Raw genomic sequence first — 22,476 nt, forward strand, 5'->3', positions numbered from 1 at the left:
AGCCAGGAACACATAAGCGACAGGCAAGTAGTTTTTCGACTAGTCAATTGTGCCCACTATAGTCTATCAAATTGTAGTGTACATGGCGAAAAAAATACTAAACGTTACAATAAAAGTATTTGCCAGCTGTCAGTTTCACTAATCCACAAGATTGACCTTGAGGGACTTAAGAAGTGCACTTCTTTATTAGCCTATAAAGGAGGTATTTAAAGCTAATATCATATTGGTGAAATCAACTGCAGATCCACTATGGTGCATTTCATAGAAGTCCTTCATATGTGCCAGTCAATTTATGGACTACTGTCATTCAGCAGAAAATTATTGAGATGTAACCATTTGGGCATTAATCACATGAAAACATGTCTTGATGATGAAAATAAAATCCATCAGGATGGAGAGTTATGTCAAGGAAGTTGGAAGACACATGTATTCACCCAGAGACCACAGGATCCAATCGAATTCAATAGCTGCATGAAGATCAATCTCAACATCACATATGAAGTGGAATAGATAAACATCACCATCACTGATCCTTCACAAGCGTTGAACCCCTTACTTGTGGTACACACTACACACTGTCTCCCATGTTTTCTATATGAAGAAATATATACAAACAAATGAATAAAACATAAGTTGCATTTTAGTTTGACTTATAATTATTTGTTGACATCTGCACTTCCATATTTAATTGACAGTCTTTCTGACTGCATGGAGAGCTCAATATTCATGTACAAAACAATATTATCACTAATATTTACCTGAATGGTGGTTAACATTGCAGATAAAGACTGGCCTCAGCCCCTAAACCAATCATGTGATTTGAAAGTCAACCTCTGCCGTCGACTCCTCCCAGTCCAAGACTTGATGTTAAAGATACGTCCTGGTTATGAGATGACCCTCAGTCAATCGCCAACAGCAGCTGAGGATTGAGGCTTCATCAAGCCCAACATCACTGGCTGGACTATGGTATACTTCAGGTTGACATGCTGATCACCACCAAAAGCAGTTAATACTGAAAATCATAAGCAGAAAACATACAGTGAGATCATCAGTGGTTTAATTTATTTTATCAATTATTTGGTCATTTCTAAATGATAAATTGTACATACATTAAAAAAAAAAAAAAAAAAAAAAAAAAAACAACAACAACCACAACAACACTACAAAGATGCTTACCATAAGAATGGGATAAAATGTCCCTCAGCTGATAGTTGACAGCAGCTGAGGGTAGAGACTTCTTCAAGTTCAGCACGACTGGCTGGATTATGGTACATACTGTTGAAGAACATACAAGGTTCAATGAACAATACATGGAAAGAGAGTAAGGTGACTGTAATTCAGATAAACCTTAAGGGCAGTTAACACTATTGGTAATTACTCAAAATAATTATTAGCATAAAATCTTACTTGGTAACAAGTAATGGGGAGAGGTCGATGGTATAAAATATTGTGAGAAACGGCTCCCTCTGATGTGACGTAGATTTCGAGAAAGAATTAATTTTCCACAAAATTGATTTCAAGACCTCAGAATTAGATTGTGAGGTTAAGCATCTGAAAGCACACAATTTCGTGTGACAAGGGTGTTTTTTCATTCATAGTTATCTTGCAACTTCGACAACCAATTGAGCTAAAGTTTGCACAGGTTTGTTGTTTAATGCATTTATGTTGAAATACACCAGGTGAAAAGACTGGTCTTTGACAATTACCAAATGTGCCCAGTGTCTTTAAGTACATAGTCTTGTATGGAATCTTCTATTGAATCAGCAACAAAGTAATCAATTGTATAGCAGGAATTATAACAACCAGGGCATCATTGATGTTCAACCTTTAAGTATTACATTTCACCCCCTTTAAAAAAGTATTTAGAATAATATGCACAAAAACGTTTTGGAAAGGAATAACATGCAACATAAAATACTAAACTGTGCCCCTTTTTCAATCCATAATCAATTTGCATTGTAGATAAAGTACATCATTTGTGTTAAGCTACAGTACAACTGGCTACATATAGGACTCAAACTACCTCAAGCTACAATGCAACATCTTGTCTAGAATGAGAAAATTTGCGAGTTTTTATCCTTCATGAGTAACTTTCCTATGGGTTGTTTTTCCCACAAGTTTTTTTTCTGCAATTGTTTTCAAAGTACCAGTACTTTTGTACGCTTAAATGTGTGAAAGGATGTACCAAGCTGAGGAATGTGTTTTTTGTGGCAGTGGGAGTGTTGTATGAGTGGACTTGACTATGATAGTTCCAGACCAAAATAAGTAAATGTAATTTATGTTGTAGTTAGTGGTACTGTTCGAGAATTCCTACATTTAAAATTTTGATTTTGGGGTTAAAGGTTTGACTTTCTTAAATATTTTGTTTCATCACAGGCTTCAATCATGGGTGTTCAAAATCATAACAAGTATTTTAAGTAATATATATGTTAATCTTATTTAAGTGTGCTTTCTTTAAAATTGATTAAAACTTAATTTGTACAGCTTCATGGTAACTATAATATGTTGGTATGACAGTTGTAATAATGTCATCCAATCCTCTGACATAGACATGGTCCAGTAATGTATTGTTCTCCGTAGTTGCATCTTGCACACATTGTTTATATCCCTGGTCTTTCATTAACTTCTCAACATGTGAACAATTGTTGAAAAGATTCTCATTAAAATCTCCCATTAGTATACTTCTATGAGTGATCTTATGAATTTCAGTCATCAAGTCCGACAGGTTCATCACAAAATCATTTACCTTGTAACATGGGGGTCGGTATATCACTGCTACTACTACAGATGTATTTGAAACAATATGAAAGGCAAGTTCAACCGACTAAAACTTTTGTTTTTCTTGCCATAAACTGCAACACCTCCATGACTTTGTTGCTGTAATGTTCTCATGGAAACATCATATGACAATGATCTAATTTGATGGAACCTTTTAAAATCTTCTAAATTCAATTCTACAATTTCATCATCCAAATTAACCCATGTTTCAGTAAGACACATAAAATCGGAATTTTTCATTTCAGGTTGCCCTTTTAAATCCATAAAGTGATTCTTTAAACCTTGAACATTATGCAATATGATAGTGGGACATGAACTCTTTTCTGGATATCTTTCATCAGTTAAACTCAATTCAGACATTTCATTTAAAGATTGTGCAACTGATTCATCACAGTGATTATACTTCTCATCAAAATCTTCAATAATGAGACCACTCAATGATGTCACACGACTCAGACTGACGTATGCTTGCCCAGCTGCAAAGGTTTTTGTTAGGCACACTACAGCTCTGTTTGTTGTCATTCCTTGGCACTTGTGTGCTGTACAAGCCCGTGCCAGTTTCAACGGAAATTGTTTACGAGTGCACTTTTTACCAATATTCTCTTCTTCAGTGTCAATTGAAACAGTTCTGTAATCATCCAAGGACACTGCCTTCTGCATTTAGCTCTAACACTCTCATTATCAAAGGCTACCCTGATACACTTGGGTCCAAATTTATATTGTAACATTTCTATTCCAACAACAGTTGCAAAAGCCCCGTTGACCAACCCATCCGAAACATTTATGTTTCTGGTTAACATAACCCTAGCTGCTACGCCAATCCATAATGATCTACACAAAGTCCGTTCTGATTGCAATGGCTTCTCTCTCAGTTTGAGCTGACCACTTCCATCTTGTTCATAATCCTTAGCCTCAACACACATAGATTCTGGACACTTTCCATGCATTGTTTGCAGATTGTACTTATTCACTTGTTTATTAGTAGGGTAGATGTGAAGTGCATCATTCATGTCCTCTCCAGTTTCACATGCCTTTAATATAGCTGTATCTTCATCTGACAGTTTATCTTTTTTTCTTTTTCACTCGCAGTTTGTTCAATAATTGAGTAAATATCATGTGATCCTTTTGCCTCATAATTTCTTTCAACTCAAACACTTTGAAATTATCATGCCATAAGCTTGACTTAACAGTTTTATGATGTAAAGATTTCCCTTTAACTGGTGGTAGCTGATAAAAATCACCAACTGCAAGTATGCTAACATTCCCAAACGCACACTGAGTCCTGGTTTGTTTTAACTGCCTCAATCTTCCATGGATGTAACACATCATTTTCTGATCAACCATCGATATTTCATCAATAATCAAAATGTGTAGAGTTGCCAATTTATTACGCAGTGTACTTAGTTTTTCTTCACCTAGTGGTTTATAGGTTAGTGAAATATCAGTTGTTATTGATAAGGCACTGTGCAGTGTGGATCCATTGATATTAAATGCAGTCAATAAGACAGAAACATCATCAGGATTATGATTCATTCTTTGCAGTAAATGTATCGACTCATTATAAATACATTTTATAACATGAGATTTTCCTGTGGCAGCTCCTCCAGTTAGAAATATGTGAAAAGGTTTTGGATTTCCACCATTGACTTTATCAATACACCACTGTCTTATTGTATAGAATACTTGACTTTGTTCATCATTCATTATTCTCATTAGACCCTGAGCTTCTTTTCTAGGTAAGCGAGCATCATGGGGTTCAATGCAGAATCCTAGGTCATCTCTCTTATCAGACTTCAGATCTGGTATCGCAAGTTCATCTTCACTATCTTCAGTTGCAACATTCTTTTCGCTTTGACATTCAAGTCTCTGTTCCTCAGTCTCTGGACATATTAAAGCCCATGCATCTTCCTGAAGACCAAACTTGTTTAAGTACTGTTCAACATCTTCCATGGACTCAATGTTAGCCTCAAACTTATTCCTATTATTGTCCTCAATTGTTTTCACACATTCAAGGTCACGAACAAGTTTAACACATCCACGTTTATAAAATTCTTCAAATGTCTCAAACTGTGAAGGCTTCAAATGTGAATCCACACGATATGGAAGAAACAGTTGTAAAATACTGTGAAAGTACTTTTCTGGATATTTAATTTCAGAGAACCTTGGATACTTTATAACAGCATTACCAGTTCTTGTGCGTTTCTGTACGACTCCTAAATTATTTTGTAACTGGTGAATATGTCTCGACATTTGTCCACGTCTATAAACCTTTGCTGCTTCAATGCTACATAACACCCGGTATTCTGAGCAAAAAAGTTGCCAAACACATTGTATTGAATTCATGTGATTTGGGTCTTGCTTTGTATTTGTCAATCGTACTAGACATCCATACATTATCATCCTCCTCATTTTGTCTATTTTGAATGAATCGTAACGGCAAGCTCATTCTCACGGGATTCTCTCCTATTGGTATAAACTCTACCTTCCTTGAACCTTCTTTCAATCGCAAATTACACACACGAAAACACCATTCTTGCGCTGAAACCTCTCTATTTTGCATATACACTTGTCCAATCTGTTTCATACTTTGTCTAGCATTTAAGTTTCCTTTCGCTGCCTCTTTTTGTGCCTGATTGAGTAACATCCCCATCTCACGTTCTCCCTTTGAAATATATGATGCAATGTATCCAACACACCCATAAATATCAGTAATGTACTGAATATCTAACTTAGCATTCCATGCCAGTGACAAATGTGGATTATACTGATTGACCCAGACATCTTGTGGATTAATGCGCATGTATCCACCCTGCTGGGTGTTCAAGGCAAAGTAAAAGAAGAAAACAAAAAACCTTGACCTTTGAATTTTGACCTTTGACCTAGCTAGTTAGAGAGGTCATTTGAGTGAATTTTATTTCATTGATAGAGGTAAATTGGTACAGGGGGATTCATTCAACCCGAAGAATTCATTCATGGTATTTATTACACTGTCATGACATGCCATGTAAATGCATTTGAGTGTAGAAAACCATGTTTAACCCCTTGACCTTTGACCTAGTTATTTGGGAAAGGTCAATCAAGTATACCAATATGTTTTTCAGATTGTCAATGTCAGGTTTCTATTCAACTCTAACACAAACCTTGTCCATAAAATGAATAGTTTGAGAGATAATTGACCTTGAAGATTGCTAATTACGACCTAATTTAAATATGCAAATTAGGGCACTTCTGGCTTGAAACTCTTGTCCGATTTTGGATATGTCATCAATAACCACCCAATAAACAAGAATCAACAATAAAACAAACTTTTGCAATTTGCGTGACTCAACATGAAAAAAGGGTAACCGTGACCCCATGTTGACCTCACCTTCCGGGTCAAGCGGAAGTGGGAATATTTATCAAGTACTTCACAATCGGTTTTCAAACCCTTTAAAGTTTTAGACTCCTTAGGCATTAAAAACAAATTGTGAACAACTGTGACCTTAGTTGACCTCTAGGAAGTGGGACCATATCTGAAGAACTACACAGCCGATTTTCAATTTTTTTTTTCTAGTTTTAGACTCCTTAGGAATTAATATTGACTTTGAATAACAGTGACCTCATGATGACCTCTATTTCCAGGGCAACCGGAAGTGGGACCATATCTCAAGAACTATACATCATTTTTCAAACATGCATTTATCTATAGACCCCTTGTCATTTTATCACATGATCCGAGCAAAACAACACGGAACAGCTTTGTTTGTGTTCACAAACACCTACTTCTAGTATAATTGTATTTTTCAAAACATTGAATATCATATCGTGGAGCTAAGTGTATTCTACAATATTTTATTTGGATTATAAATGATCTTTAAGAGTAAAAATGAAATGTCTATAAAATATTAACTAAAAATACAAAAATTAACAAAATTGTAAACTTAATGTTGTTATTAAAAAAGTAGAGTAAATGGCTGTTTGAACTAGTAGTAGCAACTTCGCACGGGGGTATATTTGATAAAGTGGAATTAACGGGCACAAACATGTATCAATAATTGGGTACTTTATAACAGTAATGTTGTGCACGAGGTGTGTAGTTAGAACAAAATATTGTCCAGCCCTACCCAAAAATTAAAATAAAATGAATAAAATCCCCCCCCCCCCAAAAAAAAAACAACAACAACAACAACAACAACAATAACATCAACCATCAAGATTAACTCATGGACTTTGTAGCCTTTTAGATTATTCGGAATCTTTCCAGTCATAGACTCAATGATTCGACTGTCCCATATGTAGGCCTACTTGTAAAAAACAGTGTTGCAAAAATATAGTGTGCAGCCAGCGCTCACAAAACGTAAACAACAATAATGTCATTATTATGTTATACATAAAACAAAGAATTTCACTGCACGTAAAAGCGGACCATAAAGCAAATACAATTGTTATATGTTTTTGTATTTAAAGTTCATTAGGTACAAAGTAACTTTCTAGTGTGATAAATGCAGTATAACTACCTATTGTAAGTACATGTATAAAATATCATTATAGTGAATTCGTTAAACATCATCTTTTATATTATGTTAAAGCATAATTATAGGCTCAATGCATTTAAGCGGACCATAAAGCGGATACAATTGTATGTTTTTGTATTTAAAGTTCATTAGTTGTTAAGTAATTTTTTAATCTGATAAATGCACAATAACTACTTATTCCAAGTACATGTATAACATATCATTATAGTTAATTCGTTCAACATCATATTTTATATGTTAAAGCATAACTATAGGCTAAATGCATTTAAGCGGACCATAAAGCGGATACAATTGTTATAATTATGTTCATGCATTTGAAGTTCATTAGTTATTAAGTAACTTTCTAGTCTGATAAATGCAGTATAACTACTTATTTCAAGTACATGTATAACAGATCATTATAGTTAATTCGTTTAACATTATCTTTTATGTTGAAGCATAATTATAGGCTACATTTAAAGCCATTGGACACTTTCGGTAAACAGTATTGTCCAAGGCCCACACTTCGTGTACCACAACTTATATATAAAATAACACACCTTTGAAAATTAAGGCTCAATCGGTCATCGGAGTCGGGAGACAATAACGGAAAAACCCAACCTTGTTTCCCCACGTTTCTCCGTGTCATGACAAGTGTTTAAAACAAATCGGTAATTCTCGCTATCGAGAATTGATTTTGATTTTTAGTGTTTTCTCAAAAAGTAAAGCATTTCATGGAATAATATTTCAAGATAAGTCTTTCACCATTACCTTCTGTAAACCCTGTAAATTAATTGTAAATCTGTAAACTTTTAGTTTTTGTTTCTGTACCGAAAGTGTATAATGGCTTTAAGCGGACCATACAGCGGATACAATTGTTGTATGTTTTTGTATTTCAAGTTAATAAGTTAAAAAGTAACTTTCTAGTCTGACAAATGCAGTATAACTACTTATTTCAAGTACTTGTATAAAATATCATTTAAGTTAATTCGTTAAACATATTATGTTAAAGCATAATTATAGGCTAAATGCATTTACTAAACGGTTAAAGCGGATCTTAGCGGATACAACTGTTATAATACTGCAGTTATTTTACACGTTTGTACTATTCTTCTACGGTCACAACTACATTTTTAACTCTACTTCTTTTGTTTAAGTACGTATAAATCATTAAAACAGTTCACTCACGTCCGATATCCAGACGACAAACAATTATTTATCAAACGCTTTGGTTAACTACTTTGTCTTAAAGGCACTGGACACGCTTGATTGTCAAAGACCATGTAATCTCACTGTGTGTGTTCCAACATGCATAAAATAACAAACATGTGAAAAGTTTGGCTTAATTGGTCATCGAAGTTGCAGGAGAATGATGAAAGAAAAAAAAAACACCCTTATTGAACAATTAATGTGTGTACTTAAAGGGACACTTTGCCTCGGATCTGGCAAGATGGCCCGTAAAAAGCGTTTGAAACTGTTTGTTACAAGTGAATAGTGGTTGGAAAGATGTTTTAAAAGTAGAATACCGTGTGTCTCACAAAAAAAAAAAATACATTTTTTTAAATGGCTGCCGAATAAAAAGTATATGATTCCAGGTAAAAAAGGTTTAGGTACATGGATAGCTTATGCCTCAACTTTCATGTGACACAAAAAAAACACGAAAATAATTCATGATTGGGTGAGCACTGCTCACTTTTGTGAAGAGTATGACAATTAGCCTGTACGGGATTGGGTCGTCCCTTTGTAGCTTACAAAATTCAATCCAAGATGTCGCCTACCTCATAAGTAGCCAACATCTTTGACATTCCTTGTTTTCAATCAATTAACTTAATCCCCATCTGGTTATTAAGAAAAACCAATGAAGTGTTCAAATTCTCTTGAACTGAAATGTGGGGTGAATGATTTTATTCAAAGTCACAAAAACAAAGTCACAAAAATTAATGTGAAACAAAAACACATGGGACTTGCACAAGTAACATCACCACATCCTGATCCCATGAACACACCACTGAGTCTACCAGGGAAAATTATAGTGCCACATGCACACAAAAAATACAATTGTTATTTACTCATGCTGACACAAATGGTTTCATAAACCTTAACGTACACTCAGCAAACCCAAACTGATCGTAATATTGATCATGAGTTTGTGATATCACCCTCATTGTTGTAAGCTCACAAATTGGAAGGCTAATTCCTGCGCAGCCTAATCGTCATACCCTTCACAAAAGTGAGCAGTGCTTAGCCAGGCATGAATTATTGTCGGACCTCTTGATGTCCTATAAAAGTTGAGACCATAAACTATCCGTAACTCTTTTCCCCGAGAATCGTTTATTTTATTATTCGGCAGCCATTTCAAAAGCGAGACAGCCGTTATAATGATCCAAAACAGATATGCCTAGAAAAAGCACGGTTTCTCTTTAAACAGCCAATAACGGATGATCTCAAATATATAGATAATACAGTTTTCTAGCTGGAGTCCAATGGAATCATTAAAAACAATATAACTAGTCTCTAAACTCACGTTACAACAAGGTTAACAAGTTTTTTCTACAGAACGCTTCTAGCCAAATTTCTGAAAAACGTGAGGGCAAACAAACCTGCGAAAAAAAGGAATGGTGACGTCAGTGGCGGTTGTTTGGTGTGGAAAATAGCGCCCTCAGTTTGCCAAAGCTGGAGAACTGTGTTTAATCCAATTAGGGGAATATCGTCACTAGCGTCAAGAGACCATTATAATAGATAAGCCGTTTTTTACTCTCGGCTGAAAAAGCCGCGCGGCCGGATGCATTTTTGACACGAGTTATTCATTACTAAATGCAAATTTTGAGAGTAAAATGGCTGTAAACCGTTATCTACGATGTCTATTTGGCCATAAAAAGGTAATAGTTGAAATATTGAGATCATCCTTTATTGGCTCTTTAACATCGTGAACTAACATGGCACGCCATTTTTGTGGAGTCAAATTTTTGACGTTGGCCGACCGTGTTTAGTTCGCAAAATAAAAGGAAAATCGTGCTTACCATACTTGTACGGTTCATGTTATTCTACTTTATAAAATATTTTTCCAGCCATATGCATTTCATATTATACGATTTGAAACGCTTTTCATAGAACATCTCACCGGATCCCAGGTAACGTGTCCCTGAAGTATTTTAATAATATTGTTTTTAATTTATATTTGAGTGAGTTACCTCTTTCTCAAAAACCACATCAAAGGAGGAAGTTTCTCCAGTGTTTTATACTATCAACAACTCACCATTGCTTTTTTTATCAAGAAGGTTTTATGCTAACAATTGATTTGAATAATTACCAATACTATCCAGTACTGTTTACAACGCAAAGGCACAGCCGGTCGTAACGCAGTGCTTAACATAATATGGGCATCTCATAACCAACATGCTCTTGTGTTTGTACAAATGTTACGATGTTAACAATTATTGTTTCCCAGTATTTGTTTTGAAAATCTTACATCAGATTCAACGAATGGGCGTGTTAACATTGATTTACTGTGGGGTAAACTTAATGGACCAGCAGTTTATCGGTCGCAGTCAGCACCCGTCTTGGTTCGTACATGATCTAATTAAAACCACAGTTTGGAAAATGAATTACATTGAGATAACAGGTGTGAGTTGCCAGAGAAAAAGGCTGTTGGTTAATGGCGATTTCCCGTAATGGCAATGGTATTGCAATTTCCTAAGCCTCATAATTCTGAAAAAAAAAAAAAAAAAAATGAAGTCTGGATATTAATAGGGACTTCTGAACACTATGTAAACAAGGCATACTTACCAGGTAAATTGCCATTGTTTACGTATAGTTACTACTAGTAGTTTTGAGCACGCGCACATTACCGAAAACAATGGATTTTACCTGGTAAGTTTGCTGCCACCAAGCGTCCAAAAGTCTCCCATTGCTTCCTCGCCTTTAATACATTACTTCCGCGTAGTAACATTCGCGTAAGCATTTTCCCCCTCCTCTATGACTTCCCCTCCTCTATGGAAAACCCCCCATCCATTGCTTGCATAGGGATAAGGTACCCGGCGTTTGCCGCAGCGCATCCTGGCTCTTCCAAATCCAGAGGAGAAACATTTCCTGTCATTATTGCCATAACCTCGTTGAGTGAATTGATTACCTGCTGGAAAGAGCATCGTTTCCTTGGCGATTCGTTCCAGCAGCTCCTCATTATGTCAGAGCTGGAACACAAAAATTCAAAAAAATGCCACAAAGACAAAATGACAATGCAATAAACATTCAGCTTTCATCTTGTTGTTGTCTGTAATTGTCAGTCCCGCCTTCAAGCACCCCTCCCCTCATTTTGTTAGTTTGTTTGTTTTGTTAAGGGTGTTTGTTTGTTTGTTTTATAGTGGGATGGGTGTTTTTTAACTGTGGGGTGGGTATTAGTGGACATTCTCTGTGGCAGGACGGCTTGGTAGAGGTGCTGGTCACATGTTCCTCATCGCCACTCACTGGCTTGGTATTTTTAGCTTTTTTGCTTCTTTGTTACTCCATGTGTCAATTTGTACATTTATTTGTTTATGCCAGTGTAAAGTCTAATAAAACTAAACTAAAACTAAACAACACAATAATAAGGAACAACACCGTTGCAGTGAAAACAGCAGCAACAGCTGCAGCAGTAGACTTGTCCCAGGGCTCTTTACACAAGCACCCCGCTTTGAATTCACCAGGGGCCAATTTCATAGAGCTGCTTAAGCAAACAAAAATGCTCAAGGACGAAAATAGGTTGCTTATGTTACACATGTTACTGGCCAAAATGTCATGCCATACATTGCTTGTGACCGATATTTATATTGTTTACTTTGCATAACAATTGAGTGGGGTATTGGCCGGTAATCTGATTTTACTAAGCAAGGATTGTTGTGCTTAAGCAAAATTGTGTGCTTTAGCAGCTCTATGAAATTGGGCCCAGGTAGCATGATCACACGTTGCACGACGACTGTTGCTGCTTCGTTTCCGGCTTTGTTGAACGAGGTTGAACAACCCTGCTTCGACCCCACAGTATACTGTCAAGTACGGCAGTTCCGTGCCAGTAATGTCATTCATGCTACCTGGTGTATTCAAAGCGGGGTGCTTGCGTAAAGAGCCTTGGGACAAGGCCACAGCAGCAGCAATCACATCCAACAAACAACAGCAACAATCACATTGTAGCAGTGATAGCAGCCATCACACATCACAACAGCAGCTACAACAGCAGCAGCAAAGAACACAACGACAATTAACACCAACAATCACACTGTAGCAGTGACAGCAGCCAGCTTACAACACAACAGCAGCAGCAAACAACACAACGACAAAAAACACCAACAATCACAGTGTAGCAGTGACAGCAGCCAGCACACACCTCAACAGCAGCTAAAACAGCAGCAGCAAACAACACAACGACAAACAACAACAACAATCACACTTCAGCAGTGACCGCATCAGCCAGCACACATCCCAACAGCAGCTAAAACAGCAGCAGCAAACAACATGACAAACAACACCAACAATCACAGTGTAGAAGTGATAGCAGCCAGCACACATCACAACAGCAGCTACAACAGCAGCAGCAATCAACACAACGACAAACGACACCAACATACACACTGTAGCAGTGACAGCAGCCAGCACACATCACAACAACAGCTACAACAGCAGCAGCAAACAACACAACGACAAACAACACCAACAATCACACTGTAGCAGAGACAGCAGCCAGCTTACAACACAACAGCAGCTAAAACAGCAGCACAGACAACACAACGACAAACAACAACAATCACACTGTAGCAGTGACGTCAGCCAGCACACATCACAACAGCAGCTACATTAGCAGCAGCAAACAACACACTGACAAACAACAACAACAATCACACTGTAGCAGTGACAGCAGCCAGCACACATCACAACATCAGCTAAAACAGCAGCAGCAAACAACACAACGACAAACAACAACAACAATCACACTGTAGCAGTGACAGCAGCCAGCACACATCACAACAGCAGCTAAAACAACAGCAGCAAACAACACAACGACAAACAACAACAATCACACTTCAGCAGAGACAGCAGCCAGCACACATCACAACAGCAGCTACAACAGCAGCAGCAAACAACACAACGACAAACATCAACAACAACAATCACATTGTTGCAGTGACAGCAGCCAGCACACATCACAACAGCAGCTAAAACAGCAGCAGCAAACAACACAACGACAAACAACAACAACAAACACTCTGTAGCAGTGACGTCAGCCAGCACACATCACAACAGCAGCTAAAACAGCAGCAGCAAACAACACAACGACAAACAACAACAACAAACACTCTGTAGCAGTGACGTCAGCCAGCACACATCACAACAGCAGCTACAACAGCAGCAGCAAACAACACAACGACAAACAACAACAACAATCACACTGTAGCAGTGACAGCAGCCAGCACACATCACAACAGCAGCTACAACAGCAGCAGCAAACAACACAACGACAAACAACAACAACAATCACATTGTAGCAGTGACAGCAGCCAGCACACATCACAACAACAGCTAAAACAGTAGCAGCAAACAACACAACGACAAACAACAACAATCACACTGTAGCAGTGACAGCAGCCAGCACACATCACAACAACAGCAACAGCAGCAACAGAAGCAAAAAACTTGATTTACAGTCGAGATCGTGGTTGTTCATCTGCATCAGCCACGAAAAACACCCCACAGATAAGCTACCACGCGCCTAACTCGCAATCAATAGACGGAGGTTAATCTATTTCGGGCAATGTGATACTTTAGGACGCTAGGTGGCAGCAGACTTACCAGGTAAATTACCATTGTTTACGTAGTTCTAAGCGTGCGCACATGACCGATAACAATGCATTTACCTGTTAAGTCTGCTGCCACCAATTAGCGTCCCAAAAGTCTCCCATAATGTGTTGGCTATCGGGTAGACTAAACACCACGATACCAGACTTGGAACCTAGTCTATAGTATTTACTCGACTCACATTTTCCTGTGGCAGAACTTTGGTGCGTCCATGCGATGGCCGCGTTTCAGGTAGTCGTAAACCTCTTTGTTCGGTATACCTGGATACGGCACCAGACCTCCTGTAAACAACTCCCATAGCAGTACGCCGTACGACCACTGATGAAAGAAAACAAAATATGCAAATTTCAGCCCTTTGTGAAACAAATAATACAATTTTATTCGATGTGCTCCTCAACAAAATGAATATGATAGCGTGAAAAGTTCCTCTGTGTTGGTGGCTAGACACAATTTTGGTTTTACTCTTGATCACAACACTGACAATAATTTCATACCTGGAATTTTCGACCGACACTTCACGTGTCCGCAAGGTCACGGCTTCAACATCCGCGTCACCCTGCTAATGAAGACCAAAGTGTCGGTCGAAAATTATAGGTATGAAATTATTGTCAGTGTTGTGATCAAGAGTTAAACCAAATTGTAAAAATAAATGAATTTGAATTTGCGTTTCGTTAAAATTGACAAAATTCGGTGACCCGACGGCCATATTACGGAGTCATTATAATAGTTAAAAAAAATACGACATTTGCATTTTTTTAGAAAGCAAAATATCAAAAATAAACAATATAAAATAAACAGATTGCACTCATCGCCTATAAAAACAAAAACATAACCACATTTACTCAAAGAAGAACCTCTCTGTAGTGAAGAGGGAAATGGAATCAATATATGGACATAAACGTTTAAATAAAACAATAAATTAAAAATAAATGCATTTACAAATCCATTTCTAAGTGGCCTTCCTCTATAAAACAATCAGTTTAAAAAGGCCACTTGTATAATGAAGTCACAAGCCCAAACTCCCTTCGTGAGAGGTCAATGACATGAGTGCCTACAATTAACCTCACACTAGTTCTTTGCATATAGACCGTTTCGCAAATAACCCTTTCGCAACTGCCAACTGTTTAAAGGGTGTATGTAACTTTTGAAGGACAACAAACACAATGTCCACAGATTTACACTAAACTTACACAGTTTTGAGTAAAACAATGCCATGACAATTATTTTAAGCATTTACAAAACGTAATTTCATGACATTGTTTTACTAATTTTCTCGAAAACTACAGCACCTCAGTAAGTAATAATTAAAGGGAAGCTTTCCACTATCATTATCTTCAAACCCTGTAAGTTTAATGTAAATATATGGACATTTTGAAAAGGTACCCAAAACCTTTAAAGCCGTTGGACACTTTCTGAACAGAGCAAACATTTAAATTTCACAGGTTTACAAATAACTTACAGGGTTTACATAAGGTAACGGTAAAAGACTTCCCTTGAAAAATTATTCCATGAAATGCTTTACTTTTGGAAAAAGCATAAACAAATTATCAATTCTCGATACCGAGGATAACGGATTTATATAACAATGTCTTCGTGCCATTCATATGTAAAAGTCTCATCAGCCCTCCTACATCAAATATCTCATCGAAGAGCTACTCAGTTGTCAAAGAACATCGTTTTAAGTCAATTGTCACTGGTTTCCGAACTGAACTTGAGTGTACATACCACATCTGTTCTAGTGTTATACACTCGGCGTTCCATAGATTCTAGAGCCATCCATTTGATTGGTAGCTTGGCTTGTTTATCATTACTGGTGTAGTAATCCTCCTCAGTTAGATCACGTGACAGTCCAAAATCTCCTACCTTCACTACAAGTTTCTCATCAACCCTTATAAAAGAAAAAGAACAGCATACAATATTTCAGTTATTACAGTATACAGTTATTTGTCGAAAATAAACCCAGGCATATACCATGCAAGGATTTGGCCATAAATGCCACAAACTCAGTTGCCCCCAGTCTTGGCCTTGGTGCCTCTTTAAAAATTCAAATGTTCAAATTTTCTAATGGAATAGCCCTTTGCAAAATGAAAGTGGCCTCGCCCTTTCAAAGATGAAATTGCAGGCATGATACACTATTCCCAAGCTACGCTAGAGCACATAGACCCGTACATATACACCTCTATCAATTCGAGTACATTATGTTTCAAGGATTACCAACCAAATTGTCATGTGTTGCATATTGCTTGTTACAGGTATTCAGCTGTTGTTTGCTTATCCTGAAAATCACGTGGAAATTCGGTTGGTAATCCTGTTTTTATCAAGGCAAACAAATTCATGCTAAGTATATTTTTGTGCTGCGCAGCTCAATGAAATTGGGCACAGAACCCCATTTCATAGAGATGTTAAGCACGACAATTTGCTTAGCATGAAATTTCTGCCCTGATAAAAACAGGATTACCAACCAAATTTTCATGTGTTACATATTGATTGTTACTGGTATTCATCTGTTGTTTGCTTTTCCTGAAATTCACGCGGTCATTAGTTGGTTGGTAATCATGTAATTATCAAGGAAGAAACTTCACGTTCAGCAAAGTTTTTTGGTAAGCAGTTCTATGAATCTGTGAACATTATATTTCCAGTGCTGCCAATGTTTAACACATTCTTTATAATTTTGTAAACACCTTTAAGTACTGAGTGGTCAAAAAGAACACAAAAGGGCAACACAAAACTTTTTACATTTTTTTTTACTGTACCCCCCCAAAAAAAAAAAAAAAAATAAATAAATAAAATTTGCTTAGCAAAGAAATGCGTCTCTTTCCGCTTAACAGCTTTATGAAATTGGGCCCTTTTTATCACCATGCGGACCGGCTCATCGCACTACTTCTGAGCAGCAGATTCTATACTGCCAAAGATATGACTATGGTGGGGGCATTTTGCAATGACTTCTATTGCTACTCTCACACTTGGGCGAATATCTTGTGAATATGAATGTTTGGAATTCGCGATGAATTCGCCCAAAAGTTGCGACTTGTAGTGAATATGTTCTCGGTCGTCCTTAAACCCCTCCCTACCAATATCTAACGCATAATACGCACGCTTTACCAACAGTACCAATGGCTTACCAAATGCTTACGCAAATCGATGGCGAATTACCCTCTTCACAACGTTCGCTGAATGTACGGAAGCGCTTCGTATTGCTGCTCTCACAGAATGGCGAATGTTCTTGCGAAGATGAATATTTGAACTGCGCGTAGAACTAGTCCAAAAGCGGTTGGGTAGTGAATATTTCATCTCGGTCTCAACCCTCGATCGTCCTCGGTCGGCCCTCTCCTTACCAATATCTCACGAGTATATTACGAATGTTTACCAACGCTTGCCAATGCCTTTACGAACGTTGCAAACGCTTACGCACGCTCTACCAACGTTACCAATGCTTACGAAAATCACGCCCAATGACCGTCGTCGCAACATTCACTGAAATCAACAAACCGGTTTGTAAATTGAGCGATCGACGTAAGGAGGTGGGGAATAATTTGTGAACTTTCAGAATTTGTTCCCAACGCTAACGAAGACACGGCGAATGCTGCGAAGTTTGAGCGATTGTCAAATATGTCCTTCCGATAGCATATTCGTCAGCATATTCGCCGTGTGAGAGCAGCATAAAGTGACCAATCTTCGTAAGGAGATGTATAAGGACTTGTCAACGTAGTGAATTTGTGGTGAATGTTGCGAAGTTTGAGCGACTGTTAAATATTTCCGTTCGTAAGCACATTCGCTAGCATATTCTCCCTAGTGTGAGAGTAGCATAATAGAGTATTTCAATGTTTATGCTGCTGAACAATTAATTATTCTTACAGGCAATTTCTTGCAGCTAAATCCCGATGAACATACTTCCTATCTGCTAAGTACTCCATTCCTAGAGCGACATGTTGGGCGAACTTCAAAACCGTCAATGCCTTCAAATAATGCAAACCAAAACGAATCCTTACTCAGGGCATAATATTATAGCAAGTGGGTGATGTGTTCTTACGTCGTCAATATAGGTAATAACAGACAAGGGGTGGATTTCACCGAGGTAGTCCTAACTTAGGACTAGTCCCACGCAATGCTAAGAGATAGGACTGGTCCTAAATTAGGACCAGTAACTCATCCTAACTTAGGACTGGTCCTATCTTTATGGTCCTATCTTTTAGCATTGCCTAGGACTAGTCCTAAGTTAGGACTACCTTTGTGAAATCCACCCAAGGAAAGGGTGTAAGGTTGCGTCAATACTCGGGTTCTATTCAAAACAAGCAAAACAACAGAGCTCTCGTACAACGAGATCTCGCGTGAAACAATGACATCATATTCTATAAATAGATCACGGAGTCTGAATACACTACATGTGAAACATCTGTTCTCAGCCAAACAAACAAAAAACCATTGGTTGGATTTTGTGCAATCATTTTCATTTTTAGACACTGGACTAAATTGTCAAAGACTAGCCTTCACAGTTGGTGTATATCAACATATGCATAAAATAACAAACCTGTGAAAATTTGAGCTCAATCGGTCGTCGAAGTTGCGAGATAAATATGGCACAAAAACACCCTTGTCACACGAAGCTGTGTGCTTTCAGATGCTTGATTTCGAGACCTCAAATTCTAAATCTGAGATCTCGAAATCAAATTCGAGGAAAATTACTTCTTTCTCGAAAACTACGTCACTTCAGAGAGAGCCATTTCTAACAATGTTTTATATTATCAACCTCTCCCCATTACTCGTTACCAAGTAAGGTTGTATGCTCGAACGCGTTGTAGCCGCGTCCTTCAGCTCTTAGCTGCGAGTAAGGATGATTAGCCCCCCAAATTATTATTATTATTATTATTATTATTATTATGTATAAAGAAGCTACTCCCAACCGTTAACCCGTACTGAAAAGATAACAAAGAAATTACCTCAGGTTTGTACTTCTCAAGATAACACTTGAGATCACCATTTCCCATGAAAGGAAGTACGATCAGCGGTTGACCTTCTGGGTCAAAGGTTAGTCCGATGAGCCCAAGCACATTAGGATGGTCAAAATTCTTCATTTTTAGGCCTTCTTCCAAAAATTTGATGACGTTGCCGGGGTCATCGACATCTATGAGAAGTGGGTGGATGAGTAAAAATGATTATTAACGCAAAACTTGTCTTTATGTTTTCAAATAACTTTGGTGATAATGAAGAACAGGAACACATAAAGGCAACCACTGGACACGTTTGGTAATTGTCAAAGACCAGTATTCTTATTTGGTGTATCCAAACATATGCATACAATAACAAACCTGTGGAAACTTTGGCTCAATTGGTCATCGAATTTGCAAGTTAGAGAATAATGACAGAAAAACCCTTGTTGCGCATATTTTTTTGCTTTTAGATGTCTACAAAAATGACTCAATCGGGCCTAAAGTATATTCACCTGAGGCCGTTTTAACAGTGACTGTGCGATGTGGCCCGGTGCGGCTGTCTTTGAGTACAGCTTTGAACACTTTTCCAAAAGCACCTTTAAATTAGATAGATGAGAAAAAAAACATTAGATAGTGAATCAAAATAAATAATGTCTACGTCTAACTATACTCATACAGACTCACAAATTACTTTTTATTGACAGAACGGAAAAGAAATGTTGTTAATCGAGCTGAACGCTTTTAGACAATTTTTGGTCAACAAACTCTCGGTCTTTACACTTGTGTCCGTGAGCAAGATAATTGCTTCTCTTCACCCAGGGGTATAAATGGGTACCTGCGAGGGTAGACGTTGATAGTGTGAATGAAAAAAGCATTTGGAGCGATATAAAGAGTTGCCCGTGTTGTATACTCCCATGGGAGCCGAGAAACATTAACAAGGGATGTTACTGGCCGTATGACCCAGGCACTAATGTAAAGCGCATTGATAAGGTTATTGTGAAATGCGCTATATAAGAATTAGTAGGATTTGAAACCTTGCATGGTGGAAATAAGATATAAAGGAGTTTGCGGTAACACCATGTATTGACTTTCTCTAAATGAGTTGGGGTGGTTCTGAAAAAAACCGTGTACGGTTTAACCGTATACAGTTTTTTTCAGAACCACCCCAACTCATTTAGAGAAAGTCATTACATGGTGTTACCGCAAACTCTTCTATATAAGAATTGTTATTATTATTAATATTAATACTGGTCACAGTATGTATCAGTTTATATCACTACATCTAAGCAGCTGAAACAAACAACCTCGGTTCCATGTTTTGCAACCTGTGATATATATTTTTGTTTTACAAAGCTTACCCTGACCGAGTAATCTACCGATGTCCAACTGGTTGAATGTAATTTGTACATCTTCGGGGACGATGTTGACACTGTTGTTGAGAACGACTGGTTGCTGTGAAGATTTTATATTATGCGGAGTTTCAGTACTCGGTGATGCCTGTTCATTAGTTGCGGCCATCTCGCGAATATCTGCGTGATATCCAATTCAGAAATTTAATAGTTATGCCACTTAAAGGAACAAAGCAGCACATACGTAGTTTTGTTTCTTTATTGTTTTAAATACACTTTCAAATACAACCAAATCGTATCCCTTAAAAACCATTCATTTTAAGGCACTTGACACTATTGGAAATTTTATTCAAGATAATTGATAGCATAAAAACTTACTTGGTAGCAAACAATGGAAAGCTGTCGATAATAAACAAATAAAAAAACATTGTGAGAAACGGCTCTCACAGAAGAAATGCAGTTTTCAAGAAAAAAATAACTTTCCACTAATTTATTTGAATTTATTTCGAGACCTCAGAACTGGGTTTTGAGGTATCGAAATCAAGCATCTGAAAGCACACAACTTCGTGTGACAATTTTTTTTTCCTTTATTATCTCGCAACTTTGACGACCAATTGAGTTTAAATGTTTATAGGTTTGTTGTTTTATGCATATGTTGATATAACCAAGAGAGGAGACTGGATAATTACTAAAAATGTCCAGTGTCTTTAAAGATTCACGAGATTCAAGCTGTAAAACTTCGGGTCAGAATGGACCCTTATACCGACTCATCGTCTCTTCTCAGACAAGATTGTGGGCATTAAAACTTGTACTTGTGCAAAGTACTTAATGTACTTAAGCACGAACATAGCTCGCTTATTTAACACATGTTACTGGCCGTAATTTCATGCCATATACATTGATTGTGACTGGTATTTAGCTGTTGTTTACTTAGCATAACTATTGAGTGGAGTCTTGGCCGGTAATCTGATTTTATTAAGCAATGATTTTTTGCTGAAGCAAATTCTTTTTTGCTGGAGCAGCTCTATGAAATTGGGCCTTGGTGTTTGATCAGCAGAGTGTGGGCTCGAGTGTGGGTAGTGCTTTCTGCTCTACCGGCCAGGCTTCGGACTGATGATACCCAAGCCTACATCCGTATGGACTGTAAAAGGGGTAACCCTGTTTCAGCCCTAGGAGTAGATGGCAGCGGCCTCTGAAAAGAAACAAATAACTGTAGCCCACACCTTGGAGTTGACTGAAGGCCTAGATGTCTGGCAACTTGCATTAAAACAGAAATAATAAGAATAAAGTAACTTCATTGTGAAGTGTTTTTCAAATTGCTTTATACTATCAAACGTTCATGTAGGCTTCTATAAAAAAAAAAAAAAAAAAAAAAAAAAAAAAAAATTGTATTTTATAAATAATTGTACCTGTATGATGGAAAATACAGCTTATGTTTCTACTCCATCCACTTTGAAAAGTGGTAGAAATGATGGTGTACATGGCCCTTTTCGAATGCACGGCTTCGGCTCCAGGTTCGGCTCAGGCTAGCTTGGCCCCGCGAATGTTTTGACAATTTGCGCGTGCTTTGTACACGCGCTCAGAGAAGACGGAGCCTGAAGCCGAATCCAAAGCCGAAGCCGTGGTTTCAAAAAGGGCCTATGTATGTGGGGGAAAAAAAAAACCTTGTACCTTCGTGAAAATGTCTGATGCGGGTTAACATACGCTCATGACGACCCTTCAAATCTTTCCTTTGTCTGAAATACATGGCAACTAAGATCACAGACAGGAGGAGAAAGGCTATGGCCACAGATGAGATGATAACTAATGGGAGTGTCACACCGTCTGTAGGAAAGGTCACCTCACCAATGTCAAAGGTTAAATTTCCGTACCATCTAACCTAAAAACAACATCAAGGTTGGAGATCATTAAAGGCACTGGTAACTGTTCGTTTTTACTCAAAATAATTATTAGCATAAAAACTAACTTGGTAACGAGTAACGGGGAGAAAAACGGCTCCCACTGAAGTAACGTAGTTTTCGAGAAAGGAATTTTACACGAATTTGATTTCGAGACCTCAGAATTAGATTTTGAGGTCTCAAAATCAAGCATCTGAAAGAACACAAC

The 22,476-nt window shown here is 37.6% G+C and overlaps 1 protein-coding gene across 1 annotated transcript in view; it reads right to left on the reverse strand.

The window, feature by feature from the left end:
- Nucleotides 1–902: 902 nt before the first annotated feature.
- Nucleotides 903–22,476, reverse strand: part of LOC139942671 (plexin-A4-like) — a 55,183-nt gene continuing 33,609 nt past the window's right edge. Inside the window, 11 exon segments of the mRNA XM_071939491.1 lie at nucleotides 903–1,012; nucleotides 1,177–1,275; nucleotides 4,347–5,081; nucleotides 11,205–11,461; nucleotides 14,275–14,411; nucleotides 15,819–15,981; nucleotides 17,949–18,049; nucleotides 19,031–19,215; nucleotides 19,534–19,617; nucleotides 20,380–20,550; nucleotides 22,042–22,249. Of these exon segments, the coding sequence (XP_071795592.1) occupies nucleotides 903–1,012; nucleotides 1,177–1,275; nucleotides 4,347–5,081; nucleotides 11,205–11,461; nucleotides 14,275–14,411; nucleotides 15,819–15,981; nucleotides 17,949–18,049; nucleotides 19,031–19,215; nucleotides 19,534–19,617; nucleotides 20,380–20,550; nucleotides 22,042–22,249 (2,250 nt within the window).

This window comes from Asterias amurensis, chromosome 10 (genome assembly GCF_032118995.1).
Source record: "Asterias amurensis chromosome 10, ASM3211899v1".
NCBI classification, from domain to species: Eukaryota; Metazoa; Echinodermata; class Asteroidea; order Forcipulatida; family Asteriidae; genus Asterias; species Asterias amurensis.